The sequence below is a fragment of the Lytechinus variegatus genome, chromosome 19 (assembly GCF_018143015.1).
Source record: "Lytechinus variegatus isolate NC3 chromosome 19, Lvar_3.0, whole genome shotgun sequence".
Taxonomy (NCBI): Eukaryota; Metazoa; Echinodermata; class Echinoidea; order Temnopleuroida; family Toxopneustidae; genus Lytechinus; species Lytechinus variegatus.
Window position 1 is genome coordinate 8,257,315 of NC_054758.1, and position 16,322 is coordinate 8,273,636.

Here is a 16,322-nt window from a genome sequence, read left to right on the forward strand (position 1 = left end):
TTAATATTCTTGACAAATGTAAATTGAATAATTTGGTATCTAAATTAATTTCTTATATATTTTATTTTTTATGAATTTCCTATGAATTTTTATGCCTCCGCCCACCGTAGGTGGTTGCCGGAGGCATTATGTTTTCGGGTCGTCCGTCCGTCCCGTTTTCGTTCTCGCGATAATTTAAGAACCGTATGACGGATCAACTTCAAACTTGGCTCGTGTATGCATATGGGAGGGACAATGATCTGATTAGATTTTGGAGTCTCAAGGTCAAAGGTCAAGGTCATAGAGGTAATAATACACATAAAAATGGCTCGTTCTCGCGATAACTTAAGAACCATTTGACAGATTGGCTTCAAACTTGGCTCATGTATGCACATGGAAGGGACAATGATCTGATTAGATTTTGGGGTCACAAGGTCAAAGGTCAAAGGTCATAGAGGTCATTATGTACATAGAAATGGTTCGTTTTCACCATAACTCAACAACCATTTGACCGATCAACCTCAAACTTGGCACAGGTATGCACATGGGAGAGACAATTATCTGATTAGATTTTGGAGTCTCAAGGTCAAAGGTCAAGGTCATAGAGGTAATAATACACTTAAAAATGGCTCGTTCTCGCGATAACTTAAGAACCATTTGACAGATTGGCTTCAAACTTGGCTCATGTATGCACATGGAAGGGACAATGATCTGATTAGATTTTGGGGTCACAAGGTCAAAGGTCCAAGGTCATAGAGGTCATTATGTACATAGAAATGGTTCGTTATCACCATAACTCAACAACCATTTGACCGATCAACCTCAAACATGGCACAGGTATGCATATGGAAGGGACAATGATCTGATTAGATTTTGGGGTCTCAAGGTCAAAGGTCATAGAGGTCATTATGTGCATAGAAATGGTTCGTTCTTGTGATAACTCAGTAACCATTTGATGGTTGAACAAACTTGGCTCATGTATGCATATGGAAAGGGCAATACTCTCATTAGATTTGGGGGTCACAAGGTCAAAGGTCAAGGTCAAAGATGTCATTGTATAAATGAAAATAAAGCAACATGAAGTGCCATTTATTTCTGATCTGGTAATGGCGGAGGCATAAAGTTCGACCACGCGTGGTCGAAGATTCATCTAGTTTTTTTTTTTTTTTGGGGGGGGGCGGGGGGGGGGAATGTTTGAACTTTTGTTGTTTTTAATGCCTCTGCCCCAAAGGGTGCTAGAGGCATTATGTTTTCGGGGTTGTCCTCCGTACGCCCTACCTCGTTCCGGCAATATCTAAAGAACGCCCTAATGGATTTTCATCAAACTTGCCTCGGGGATACTCCATGACATGTAGATGAACTGATTAGATTTTAGACCAGATCAGCTTGGGGTCAAAGGTCAATGGTCAATAAACTACCAAAAAATGACATTTTTACCCATAACTCTAGCTAGGAGGGCCCAACATAAAATTTGGTAGGAAAGTTCAAAGTTATATGGCAACAAATTTGGCAAGGTAGAAGATGTCAGAGGTCAAAGCTCAGGGTCAGAGGTCAATGAACTTAGTCAAAATCCACACTTTCTAGTCCGTACACCCTACCTCATTACAGCGATTATAGTTATAATCTAAAGAATGCCCTAATGGATTTTCATCAAACCTGCCTCAGAGATACTCCATGACATATAAATGAACTGATTAGATTTTGGACCAGATTTGCCCAGGGTCAAAGGTCAATGAACTTTAAAAAAAAATGCAATTTTACCCATAACTCTACTTACTCTAGGAAGGAAGATCCAATTGTAATGAATTTTGACTGTGTGGCAGTCAAATTTCTCTAGTTTTATGATTTTTTGGTTTTTATTTTCATTTTGCTTAAATAAATCAATTTTAGCCATTTAAAGTAGAAATCTGAGATTTTCTTTGAATTAATTGAAAAACACAATTTTGATTAGATTTGTACCCAAAATGACATATTGGACTCTGGAACAATTTTGGCAATTGACAAATTCTTTTCAAGGGTTGGGCTGCAAAGTGATGCACATACAGTAGGCATGACAAATTTGGTCTCAAAAGTGGCGCGATACTTGAAAAAAAAAAGGTCATGAAACATCGTGTTGTGATTATATCGCATAAAAGGAGTTGGCGGATTCAAAGTAATGTGGGTTTGACTTATGGTTAAAGTTATCACATTAATGAGAATCCAAATTATACCATTTAATGTAGGCTCGATCGTAGGTCTGGATATAGGATTAAGTCCACAATTTGCAATGGGAACACTCCTTTATAATTGTGAGTTTTATTTGTTGTTACTCCATGCACTCTTTGATTTCTCAGACAGGTCCGTATGCCAGTACGCTAGAGATTCTCATACTGCTTTGTTTACTTCCACCAGTCAATCAGGGGAGGAAGGGCTTGTCAAAGGTTTCAGTGCTCTCAGCAATCGACCACCTACTACAATTCCAAAAGGTATGTAGTTGCTATTGAATTATTTTGACATGTTCCTTTAATTTATTACAGAGACTAAAATGCAGAGTGAATAAGCGGGCATGCCGGGCAGTGAATTCCTTGATTGTGACTGCAATGGATAATTTCTGAAATTGAAAATCTAATATTACCTTTTGGTTGGTCAGATTCATTGATGCATGCCCTTAATGGAGAAGTTCAATGTGCAGATACAGTATGCATGTTTAGTGAGGTCATTGTTAAAAAGAAGTCATCATGATGTGATTCAAATTAATTTGTTCAGATTGAGCATGAAGGTAGTCTTCTCTGTGTAGCAATTCAAATAATGCTGGTCCATTTGCTTGGAATATGCGGGGGAGGGGGTTTTGATTAACCTGTGTAACAGTAACACTAATAGAAATTCCACTATCTTGTTTCATGGTATGGTTGTGTTGGTATAGAACTTTCAGATTTTTCTTGGCTACTGATGATTCTTAATTACAACTCCAAAAGGGGTGCATTAGACATGTTTCATAAAGGCAGTAAGCACCTGCGATATTAAAGAGATGCCATAAACAGCCTTTTTGCTTTTGTTAAATTGTTAATTTGTACATGTATTTAGAATTTCACCCTAAATATTTCACCAGCATTTTTATCCTCAATGCAAAGGTTCACTTTTAGTGCCAATACCCAGCAGTCCATGGTTTGATACAGTATGATAAGACCCTTGTCTAATTTGTACATTTAATTCTTCTTTCAGAGTGGTGCCAGTCTTGAACATTTTCTGGAGAGTAGGAAGAATAAGCAGATGCAGCCATACTTGCTTGCAAGAGGAATGTCCCAGGAGAGGATAGATCAATTCTTTGTTATTGTGGATCACCTCGCAATTCCCTGCTCCGACATTAGCCCCATCAGTGCTTTTGACACGCTCTTCAAGACGCATTACGTATTCGGGTTACATTATGCAAGGCCACTGCATAATTTCTGGACCTTCATTCAAACCACTATCTACAATATCGACCCCAAGACCACCAATGAATCACCAAGGGTACGGGAGCTGAGGTCCAAATTATCAAACTTTGGCAAGTAGAAGAACAGAAGTGGAAGAAGGATCAACACTTAACCAAAGAAAATGTTGCGCTGCATTAATTGTAAAACTCGTAGTCAGTTTCCCAGCATACATCATCTTTTTCGCCATTTGCGGTATATACATGGAATAGCAGATCATAATGGAAAAACAATAATTTGTGGTCAAGGGGCTTGCGCAAGAACTTTTAACACATTCAGTGGGTTTAGAAAGCACTTGAAAAAATTTCATCAAGAAAATGAAAATGGCAATGATCAAGGAGTGGACTTGGCGAATGAGGAAGACGAGTCTTTTGATGTTAATGATACTAGTATTGAAGAAGGTTTTGTTGATAACATTGATCAAGATGACAATGACAACAATGATGAAGTGTTTGATATTTTAAGTCAAGAGGACATAGAACAACATGCTTTCACATTTATAGCAAATCTCTCTAGTAGACCTACTATATCTGGAGCATGTATGAATGAAATTGTAAATTCTGCAAGTGATATAATTGAAGGTGTAGTTAAAAGTGCATCTGCAGCAGTTAAATCAGCATTTTCACATCATGGACAGCCAGAATCACTTGTTTTAGCAGAGATACAGGAGCATTTGACAACTCTTAAACATCCATTTGAAAACTTAAATACTGAGTATAAACGTGAAAAAACATTCAGTAGGATGGGAATGGTTAAACCTTGTGAAATAGACTTGGGTGTTCCCCGACTTGAGAACCAACATAATCAGGCAGTACCAATAGAGGACAAATTTGTGTACATTGATATTAATAAGACTCTTGAAAAGCTTGTTCAGCATCCAGAGATTTTGTCCTATGTCAAACGCGATCACATCAGCAATGACGGCGTATTAAGGGATTTCTGTGATGGACAACTTTACAGGGAAACTGATCTTTTCAAGGAGGATCCTAATGCTTTGCAGCTACATTTTTTTTATGACGATTTCCAAACGGTGAATCCGTTAGGCTCCAAGACAGTTCACAAGTTAGGGGCATTTTATTTTGTATTAAAGAACCTTCCGCCAAAATTTAACTCGTCTCTTCGCAACATCAATCTTGTTGCATTGTGTTATGCACAAGATACAAAAACATATGGCTATGATGAAATACTGCAACACTTTGTTGCAGATATTAATAAACTGGCAACAGAGGGGATCTCTCTTCCAGATGGTGAAAGAAAGAAAGGAACATTAACCCAATTCAGCGCTGACAATTTGGGTGCAAACTCTCTGTTTGGTTTTGTTGAAAGTTTTTCAGCTGCCTTCTACTGCCGTCTTTGCTTAATAAGCAAAGATGATGCGCAAAACATTTTTCAGGACCCAGATACCTTACTGAGAACAAAAGATGACTACAATCTTCATGTACAACAGGCTGAAGCTGCAGGCCAGCATGTTTATGGAATAAAGAACAGTAGTGTGTTGAATGACTGCAAGTTCTTTCATATATTGTCAAACTTTTCTCTTGACATTATGCACGATATCTTGGAGGGTGTAGCACAATATGAAATGAAATTGGTGTTACAATATTTCATTTTCGAGTGTCGGCCTCCAGTACTGTCACTTGGAGAATTGAATAAGCACTTGGAAAGTCATGACTATGGTGTTACAGAAACGAAAAATAAACCATCTCCTGTAAAGCTAGACTCTCAAGGAAATGCACTTGGACAAAAAGCAATGCAAGCTTGGACTCTAATTAGGCATTTGCCATTTATCATTGGATCCAAAGTAGGAGCAAATGATGCAAAGTGGGAATTGTTGCTGAAGTTGTTGGATTGCATGGACATCATATTTTCGCCACAGCTGACTCCTGGCCTTATTGCAGAACTGTCAATATTGATTGCAGAGCATCATGCTTATTTCAAGGAAGTATTTCCTGAGCGCAGGTTGCTACCCAAACATCACTTCATGGTACATTATCCAAGATGCTTACGAATGATAGGCCCTCTTGTACATGTGTGGGGCATGAGGTACGAGGCCAAACATGAGTATTTTGGAAGAGTTGCAGACTGTGTTCGCAATTATAAGAATATATGCATTTCATTGGCAAAGCGGCATCAGTCAATGCATGCATACAATCTAATTGCAAAAGCACCTTTGGAAGCTAGGGAGATTGGACCTGGAAGAGAAGTGGAGGTGATAACTCTCACTGAAGACTGTATCCATCTTGTAATGGAGAAACTTCAAGTGAATGATTTCTCCACAAGATTATATGAAGCAAAGTGGATAAAACTTTGTGGTACGCTGTATCAACCATCATTATATGTGTGTCATGACATTGATGAACTTCCAGTATTTGGAAATATCATACACATTCTGGTATATGAAAGCCAGGTGTATTTTGTGCTGCATGTGTGCGAGACAAGTTATTACAATAAGCACTACCATGCATATGTTACAACAAGTAAAAGTCCAGACAGCTATGTTGTCGTAACTAAATCTGAACTGGTTGATTACCAGCCTCTGGATATAATCACTGATGTATCTGAGCACTCTCAAAACAGGTACATATCCCCAAGACATGTACTGTTCAAGTAAGGTGTACCCAAGAAGTTGCAGAATTGTTGTTTTGAAGAATGTTAACAGCAAAGTATTGTTACTGCTATCAAGTCTGACTTGATCACAGGAACAATATCATATTTGGCACTGTGGTCATATTTCTAAAATAATGACCCTCAGTTGACCAGACTGGAGAGTGTGCATTAGCTAAATTAGAAATTAGTAATTAATGTGCAGATTTGTTTTATGAGTGTTTCACCTCTAAATTGGTCTCGTACATCTGAATCAATTGGTGTCCTACAGCTGAATTAATTTTTCTCTTACAGCTGAATTAATTTGGTACAAAGAAAGCAATCTAGACGGGCAAAGCAAGGAAAGCAAACTAGACGTGTTAATTATTGATGGAACGAGAATGTGAAAAATATATACAAGGGGTATTGAAAAAAGTTCAAGACCTGACTAAGGAGGAATTCTGCTATAACAGTGAAACAACATGTATAGGCATACATTGAATTGGATAATCTTTTCTGATACTTAGTTCATTTTTTTCCTTTTCAAATGTATTTGCATTTTAAAACAAAGATCCAGAAACTACTGGGGTAGTTGGAGGGTGACAAAGTCTTGCAGTTGACTTTCCTGAACATTCAACTGCAAGACTTTGTCACCCAAAATACCAGAGGACTATTCGATAATTTTGGGGATTCTGCTGACTCTTTTTATCGTGATCCAGAAATCTTGACTAGCAGAGATGACTATATGAAATGGGAGGAAATAATCAAGAATATAAGAGTGACTAATGACCATTCAGAGCATGCATTAGCACTATTTCAGGAGTTACAGGCATATCACGCCTGTTGCAGTTCCTGTTGAAAGTTGCATCTGAATAGTAAACATCAATGTCAGTTTCCTGATAGCAAAAAGTCAACCTTGGCAGCAACTTTATGAGCTTTATTTGAGTCAGCAAATATGTATCTTTGGTAGATATTTTCAATGTCAAGACTCGGCATCAAGAGACAATGGGATTTTAACCAAATATTTTGGCTCGAAATTGGTACCAAAGAGCAGGTGCTATGCTAGGTGCTAGAATTTTATAGTTATCATGGCCCCAAATGCTATATTTGGTAGATTTTAAAGCCACAATGCAATTAAAGAAACGTAATCTCTTTTCATAAATGTACTAATCTCATTACTGTTATTGCCTTTTCAAACATATAGCATCCAGTAATGCTCGTTTTTTTTAAATGTATCCCTTTAAAGGCTGTTTTTGCCTAACTTTAGCACGTCCTCGAAATAATTCCTGAAACAATGATCTTCTATATACCCCACCTCTACTCATTTGTGTCAAATTTCATATTGTTTAGAATAAGCTGGTGTGTACACTGTAAGTTGAATTGAATTAGTTGATGCATTGTATACCTGTAAATTTCAATGTTTCAGAATTGATGGCTTTGTTTGGACTATCAAATTGAAATTAATGTAATTTCTAGAAAGATTGTTGCAAGTGTTTGTCAATTTTATATTCTGCAGAATAAGCTGGTGTTGTACACTATAAGTTGAATTGAATTTGCTACACAGTCCTAAACGGCATCCCCAAACAAACCAATGAGGATATTTACAAGACCACATCTTTTGCATTGGGCAAGTTACTGGAAATTCCCGTTGAGGAGGCAGACCAAATTCAAATCATCAATGCTCATCGTCTACCTACGAAGAGGACCCACAACGGAGCCAGCGGAACCCCGGCCCCCGAAGCTCCTGATCCCATTATAGTCCGTTTTGCAAAGATGTACGACCGGGACCGAATTCTTCGCGCCTTCGAGCAGCCAAGGCAACCCCGGGCTACTGACGGCAACCGTAGGGATGGCGACCGTGTAACCGTCCGAACTGACCTACCCCCATCTATGAAACGCGAGCGTGGTCATCTAGCATCAGTTGCATATAACATTCGCAGAACCAAGCAATTGAAAACCAGGATAAGGATTCAAGGAACCAAAGTACTGCTGCAGACTAAAAACCCTAATGCACCTTCTTCACAGTGGTCAACTTGGACTGAGTAGATTTACTTATCACATGCAACATCATGACTATGGTAATTATGAATATCATTGGAGACCGAGTCAAATTCAATCCCCATAACTTTGCAAGGACGAATGGAGTAGGCCTGATCCATCTTCTATACAGGTATTATATACCCCATCATGTTCTATCCCCATTTGGATAATTGCTAAATAATTAAATATTCCATTTTCATCCATTAAAATGACCCCTTCATGATGAATTGAAACTTGGAGAGATGCCTTTTGACTTCTAATTCTGACTGCAAGTTTGAACATATATTCTACATAATACTACATTTTGTTTGCAAAATGCAGAATTCTTCGAATAGTCGTGACTATAATTTGAGTTAAAACCTTCCACCCAAAAGGACTCTAGCCGTGGTAATCAATGTGCCAAAACACCTTCGCCAGTTCCCGTAACTGTTTCCAACAAGCCCCCCTAACTCGTGGCCAACCTGCCTACAGCCGTACCCCCCGGAGCCATGGCAGCCCATCAAGCTGACCCTCCTACTTCTACTCCCGCTTCAGACCCCTACACGCCTAAGGACCCTAAAGATGACTACTTGCTACTTGAAATGCGGAAAATGTTCACGGATTTCCAGCGTGATTTTGATATCAAATTGGATCACGTAATTTCGGATCTTAATGCTGTTAAATCAGACATCAGGATGGTGAATTCCGCTGTACATGACTTTGAAATTTCTTCAGCGGATACTTCAGCGAGAATATCTACCGTAGAAGCGGATAAACTACCTGGTATAGAACGTTTTATCGCCAAAGTTGGAGCTGATTTCGACGACAAGCTACTGAACCTAGAAATACACCACAAAAAAAAATTGTTGTTCTACGGCATCCCCAAACAAACCAATGAGGATATTTACAAGACCACATCTTTTGCATTGGACAAGTTACTGGAAATTCCCGTTGAAGAGGCAGACCAAATTCAAATCATCAATACAAATCGTCTACCTACGAAGAGGACCCACAACGGAGCCAGCGGAACCCCGGCCCCCGAAGCTCCTGATCCCATCATAGTCTGTTTTGTAAAGATGTACGACCGGGACCGAATTCTTCGCGCCTTCGAGCAGCCAAGGCAACCCCGGGCTACTGACGGCAACCGTAGGGATGGCGACCGTGTAACCGTCCGAACTGACCTACCCCCATCTATGAAACGCGAGCGTGGTCATCTAGCATCAGTTACATATAACATTCGCAGAACCAAGCAATTGAAAACCAGGATAAGGATTCAAGGAACCAAAGTACTGCTGCAGACTAAAAACCCTAATGCACCTTCTTCACAGTGGTCAACTTGGACTGAGTAGATTTGCTTATCACATGCAACATCATGACTATGGTAATTATGAATATCATTGGAGACCGAGTCAAATTCAATCCCCATAACTTTGCAAGGACGAATGGAGCAGGCCTGATCCATCTTCTATACAGGTATTATATACCCCATCATGTTCTATCCCCATTTGGATAATTGCTAAATAATTAATTATCCCATTTTCATCCATTAAAATGACCCCCTTCATTATGAATTGAAACTTTAGTAATTATGTAAGCCAAAATTAAAACAAATTTAAACGATTTATATTATCATGATTACTACATGTATGTCTATGTAATACAGTTAATACAACTGCATTTTCTCTGATTATTACTGGATCCTAGATTGTTGGATCCTAGATTGCACAACCCTTTCAAGGAATAATTGATGTCATTTTCATTTTTCATGCATAGTAATTTGAATTTTATGTTTTCTTAAAAGAATAGGCCTACATTATTTCCATTTTACAATTTGACTAGACTTTTGGGCATAGCCCTGAATCACCATAGGTTTTGTTGACTGGTAAATTGAAACAATAACCTCTATTGCTATGATTATAGACATGTTTAGCTAATCAATAACTGCATTTCTTTATTTTTACTGGATTCTAGATTGTTTGACCCTTTCCAATAATTAATGTCATTTCATTTTACAAATTGTTGGTAATTTTATGTCATTAATGAATACATTATTGCATTTCCCCTTTATATTTAGATTAAGATTTTGTGCTTAGTCCAGAAAGCCATAGTAGGTTACGTAGACTGTACTTTACAGCTACATGTAAGTAATATTGACTATTGAATGTATGTTCCTCTAGTCATGTCATGCATGCTTCCTTTATTTCAATTTTATTTTTTTCACCAATATCATCCAAATGGTAATGTTATTTAATTGGTACAGTAACTGTCGTTTATCATTACAATGCATGACTGTCTTGTCTTAATCCTTATTTTTTATTTACGACACCTTTTTTCACCACTATTTGCTATGCTAATCATTTCCTTGTTGGCATCACAAATTATTGAAGTGAATCAAACCAGAATGAAATGAAGCAAATCGAAGCAAAAAGACATACAATTATTATTCTATTTTTTCTTCATCAAAATGAGAGAAAACTATGCTATCACTATTCAGCCGATCATGGATACGACTTTGACTGGTACACTGATTGGACAGGTTTTATGATGGACCTATTCTAATAATGAAATTACTTGTCCTTTTCTTCATCCATTAAGATGAGTATAATGACCTCTTCATTATGAATTGAAACTTGATGTAATCATGTAAGCCAAAATTGAAACAAATTCAAACAATTTATATTGTCATGATTACTACGACTATGTAATACAGTCAATACAACTGCATTTTCTCTCATTATTACTGGATCCTATACTGTTTGACCCTTTCCAGTAATAATTAATGTCATTTTTTTTTTCATGCATAACAATTGGAATTTTATGTTTTCTGAAATGAATACATTATTTCCCTTTTACAATTTGACTATACTTATTGGGCATAGCACTGAAAGCCACAGTAGGTTATGTTGACTGATATATTGAAACAATAACCTCTATTGCTATGATTATAGTACATGTTTAGCTTGTCAATACAACTGCATTTCTTTATTTTTACTGAATTCTAGTTTCGTTTGACCCTCTCCAATAATTAATGTCATTTCATTTTACAAATTATTGGAATTTTATGTCTTTAATGAATACATTATTGCATTTCCCCTTTTATATTTAGATAAAGATTTTGTGCTTAGTCCAGAAAGCCATAGTAGGTTATGTAGACTGGTAGTTTACAGTTACATGTAAGTAATATTGACTATTCAATGTATGTTCCTCTGGTCATATCATGCATGCTTCCTTTATTTCATCATATTTATTTATCTATTTTCTCTTCAATATCATCCAAATGGTGATGTTGTTTAATGGTACAGTAACTGTTATTACGATGCATGGCTATTTAATTTGTTTTAATCCTTATTTTTAATTTATTACAACACCCTTTTATTCACCATTATTTGCTATGCTAATCATATGAAATACAATTATTTTTTTAGTTTTTCTTCATCAAAATGAGAGAAAACTTTGCTATCGCTATTGATTTTGACTTGATAACCGATTGGACAGGTTTTATGATGGAGCTATTCCAATAATGAAATTAAACTTGTCCCATTTTTCATCCATTAAGATGAGAATAATGACCCCTTCATTATGATTTGAAACTTGAGTAATCATGTCAGCCGAAATTGAAACAAATTCTAAAAATTTATGTTGTCATGATTACTATACATGTTTACCTACATGTATAAAACAGTCAATACAACTGCATTTCCTCTCATTATTACAGGATCCTAGATTGTTTGGCTCTTTCCAGTAATGATTGATGGGTTTTTTTTTTTTTTTTTCATTTTTCATGCATAATTGCTGGAATTTTGTTTTCTGAAATAAACACATTATTTCCCTACTAGGCATTGCTCTGAAAGCTATAGCAGGTTATGTTGACTGGTAAATTGTAAAACCTCTACTGCTATGATTTCAGTACATGTTTCGCTAGTCAATACAACTGCTTTTCTTTATTCTTACTGGATTCTAGATTTTTTGACCGGGGACCGTTTGACCCTTTCCAATAATTAATGTTTTTTCGTTTTGCAATTCATTGGAATTTTATGTCTGCTTTAATGAATATATTATTGCATTTCCCCTTTTATTTTTAGATAAGATTTTGTGCTTAGTCCAAAAAGCCATAGTAGGTTATGTAGACTGATACTTTACAGCTACATGTAAGTAATATTGACGATTTAATGTACTAGTACTAGTATGTTCCTCTGGCCATGTCATGCATACTTCCTTTATTTCATCAGATTTATTTATTTATTTTTTTTTCACCAATATTATCCAAATGGTAATGTTGTTTAATGGTACAGTAACTGCTTATTAATTATTATTATTATTATTACTATTACAATTCATGGCTATTTATTTTGTTTTAATCCTTATTTTCATTACAACACCCTTTTCTTCACCATTATTTGCTTCGCTAATTATATCCTGTTCGGCATCACAAATTATATATTGGTACCTTAATCTTTTGTCTAACGGACATTATGAAGCACCTTATACCATGCATACATTATTCTCTTTATTAGTTTTGCATTATCTTTTTTTATATACAAAATTACAATAATTCCTCAAATGGATAGGTAATAATGTGCTGGCTTTTGTACACTTTCATACAAGCATGCATTATTCTGAGTAGCTAGTGAATACAACAGCATTTTCTCATTATTACTGGATCCTAAATTGTTTGACCCTTTTCAGTAGGTAATTAGTGCCATTTTTATTGTTTTTTTTTTTTGTATTTTGTTAATTATCTCCATGAACACTTATTTCATTTTCCCTTTTACATTTAGATTAGATTTTGTGCATAGCTCTAATAGCCATAGTAAGTTATGGGACTGGTACATGTACATTTAGAGGTAAGCAACATTGACAAATTCATGTATGTTCCTCTGTCATGTCATGCATGCCCTTTTTATTTCATTTTATTCATTTTTTCCACCAATATCATTATCTAAATGGTAACGTTATTTGTAACTGTTATTACTCATTACAATGCTTGATTAAGTTTTTTATTATTTTATTTTCTTTTTAATTCTTATCTTATTTCAACACCCTTTTATTGACCATTTCTCGCTATGCTAATCATATCCTGGCTGGTATCACAAATTTTATATTGCTACCTTATTATTTTGTCCTAATTAACATAATGAATTTGTTCACACCATGCTTACATTCTTTTATTTTAGTATTTAGCATCATATTATTGAACGTTCAAATATCATTGCCTCAAACGGATGAATATCTTCATGCATCTATTATTCATCTATCTGTAATATCTAGTGATCTACTCTAGTTATTTACATAAGTTCCTCTTCGTGTGGCCGAAACCTGGCTTGGTATCATTGCATATATTTTTCACCTTCTCTTGAAAGTTGATTCTATCATGCATGCCCTTTTAGTAATTTGAAATCACTGTTTTTGTTTCGTTAATTCTTAATTCTTTTTTTTTCCTCACCTTCATATGCAATACCAATTTTTACCCAAGTTTAAAAACTAGTTTAAGTCCTGTGTTCAGTAGCTCTTGATCATGCCAAGCATGCTTGCATCATTATTTAACATTCCTTGTTCGCCCTTGCAATAACTACATTACCTAATTAGAGAATAAGTAAATATCTGTGTTTAGTTGTGAGCCCGTGGCCATGCTTGCAAAACATGCTCGCATCACTATTTGTCTGTTCTACTATAGATCTCAAGTTGAATAATCGACATCTTGTTTTATTTCTATCGTAATGACCACCCTTTTTTGATATTGGCTTCTAATGACTGGTTTTACCAGAATGGCATTTTTTGTGTTTAAACATTTGGGCATGATCCTTCTTTCAATTCGTTCACTGCCAACCTTTTGTTCGCTCTCGCCGCACCTATAAAATAATTACTGAGAATTTGGTGTTTGGTATTCCTGATTGTCAGAATACAAAAAGGACTTGTGCTTAATAATTATATTCACTTATCATGCCTCGCATGCCACATCCCTCACATATTTTAGTATCTTGCAAGATCATAAAAGAGCGCCAAAGATATGCAAATCATTAATTACAAATGTCTTCAGTTTCGATTAATGTCATTCTTGACTTCTTTATTCTTGTAACTTTAACAATACCCAATTGTTTGAGAGAAGATCTGTGTCATTAGCTCTTGACCATGTCAAGCATGCTGCCTCATTATTCGTCTATTTTACTATCGATTTCCAATTGAATAATTAACACTTTGTTTAAAAAAAATGCTTGATTATATAATGTCTGCCCTTTGTAATAACTTCCAATGGCTGGCTTCACCAAATGGCAATCTTCCTTTTATATTATCCATTTGGTGTTTGAACATGTTGACATGACCCCTTCTTTCAATTCGTTAAGTCCTAACTTTTTGTTAGCTCTTGCCACATCTATTAAATAATTACTGAGAATTTGGTGTTCGGTATTCCTGATTGTTTGTCAGAATACAAAAAGGACTTGTGCTTAAACAATTTTGTTCACTTATCATGCCACGCATGCCATTCCTCACATGTTTTAGTATCTTACAACATCATAAAAGAGCGCCAAAGATACGCAAATCATTTACTACAAATGTCTTCAGTTTCGATTAATGCCATGCTTGACTTACTCTTTTATTCTTGTAACATTAACATTACCCAATTTTATGAGTAAAGATCTGTGCTATTAGCTTTGACCATGTCAAGCATGCTGCCTCATTATTCGTCTATGTTACTATCGATTTCCAATTGAATAATCAACACTTTGTTTAAAAAATGCTTGGTAATTGTCTGCCCTTTGTGATAACTTCCAATGGCTGCTTCACCAAATGGCAATCTTCCTTTTATATTATCTATTTGGTATTTGAACATGTCGGACATGACCCCTTCTTTCAATTCGTTAAGTCCTTACTTTTTGTTAGCTCTTGCCATGCACATCTATTAAATAATTACTGAGTATTTGGTGTTTGGTATTCCTGATTGTTTATCAGAATACAAAAAGGACTTGTGCTTAAACAATTATGTTCACTTATCATGCCTCGCATGCCATTCCTCACATGTTTAGTATCTTGCAAGATCATATAAGATCGCCAAAGATAAACAAATCATTTACTACAAATGTCTTCAGTTTCGATTAATGCCATGCTTGACTTACTCTTTTATTCTTGTAACATTAACATTACCCAATTTTATGAGTAAAGATCTTTGTTATTTGCTCTTGACCATGTCAAGCATGCTGCCTCATTATTCGTCTATTATACTATCGTTTTCCAATTGAATAATCAACACCTTGTTTAAAAAAATGCTTGATTATTGTAATGTCTGCACTTTGTGATAATTTCCAATGGCTGTTTCACCAATGGCAATATTCCTTTAATATTATCCATTTGGTGTTTGAACATGCTGGGCATGACCTCTCCTTCAATTGTTATAACTCCATGGTCCCATCCACGGGGGATTTTTCTGTTTTTGCTTAGCATTGTCTCAGCGCCCCCCCCCCCCCCCCTCCCTCGTAGCAATGGATGATCCTGCGTGGATGGGTCCATGGTGAACTCCTAACTTTTTGTTCACTCTTGCCACATCTTTAAAATAATTACTGTGAATTTGGTATTCCTGATTGTTTCTCAGAATACATAAAGGACCTGTTTGATTACGTTAATTTATCATGCCATGCATGTTATATCCCTCACATGTTTCAGTATCTTGCAAGATCATAAAACAGCGTCTGAGTTATGCAAATCATGAACTACAATGTCTTCAGTCTCGATTAATGCCAATTTTGACTTCCATATTTTTGTAACATTAGCATTACCCAATTATATATATAAAAAAAATAATCTGTGTTTACTTGCTCTTGATCATGCCAGGCATGCTTGCATCACTTTTTGTTGTCGGTTTTACTATGGATTACAAGTTGAATAATCCACATTTTGTTTACACAATACTTGAAAAGGAAATATCTGCCTCTTGTTAATAATTACTTTATTAACATTAAATGACAATCTTCCTTTTCTATTATCCATTTGACATTTCAACATGTTGGGCATGTCCCCTTCTTTCAACTCATTGACTTTGTTTTTGTTCGCTCTTGCCACAACTATGAAATAATTTCTGAGTATTTGGTGATTGGTACTCTTGTTCAATTATTAGAATGCAAAGATTATTAGAAGACTTGTGCTCAAATATGTTCAATTATCATGCCATGTATGTCGTATTCCTTTATTCTTTACTCACTATACGTATTTGAAATTATATCTTGATATTTGAATGTACTATTTTATAGGTGTATCTCACTACATTTTATTTTATTTTGGAGCTTCTCACTTTATCTCCTC

At 35.9% G+C, this 16,322-nt stretch overlaps 1 protein-coding gene and 1 long non-coding RNA gene across 2 annotated transcripts; both read left to right on the top strand.

Annotated features, from left to right (window-relative positions):
- The first annotated feature begins 2,328 nt into the window (after positions 1-2,328).
- LOC121405958 lies at positions 2,329-7,443 on the top strand. Its single transcript, XM_041596957.1, has 2 exons — positions 2,329-2,444; positions 3,181-7,443. The coding sequence occupies exon 2, from the start codon at positions 3,553-3,555 to the stop codon at positions 6,037-6,039; it is 2,487 nt and encodes an 828-aa protein (XP_041452891.1). The 5' UTR covers positions 2,329-2,444; positions 3,181-3,552; the 3' UTR covers positions 6,040-7,443.
- Positions 7,444-9,953: 2,510 nt separating this feature from the next.
- Positions 9,954-12,527, top strand: LOC121405960. Its single transcript, XR_005968734.1, has 3 exons — positions 9,954-10,170; positions 11,137-11,203; positions 12,113-12,527. It is a non-coding gene; the product is annotated as an uncharacterized LOC121405960 (long non-coding RNA).
- The last annotated feature ends 3,795 nt before the right edge of the window (positions 12,528-16,322 follow it).

Coding starts and splice junctions, on each gene's coding strand:
- LOC121405958 (XM_041596957.1), top strand. CDS start 3,553: ATGTTGCGCTGCATTAATTGTAAAACTCGTAGTCAGTTTCCCAGCATA.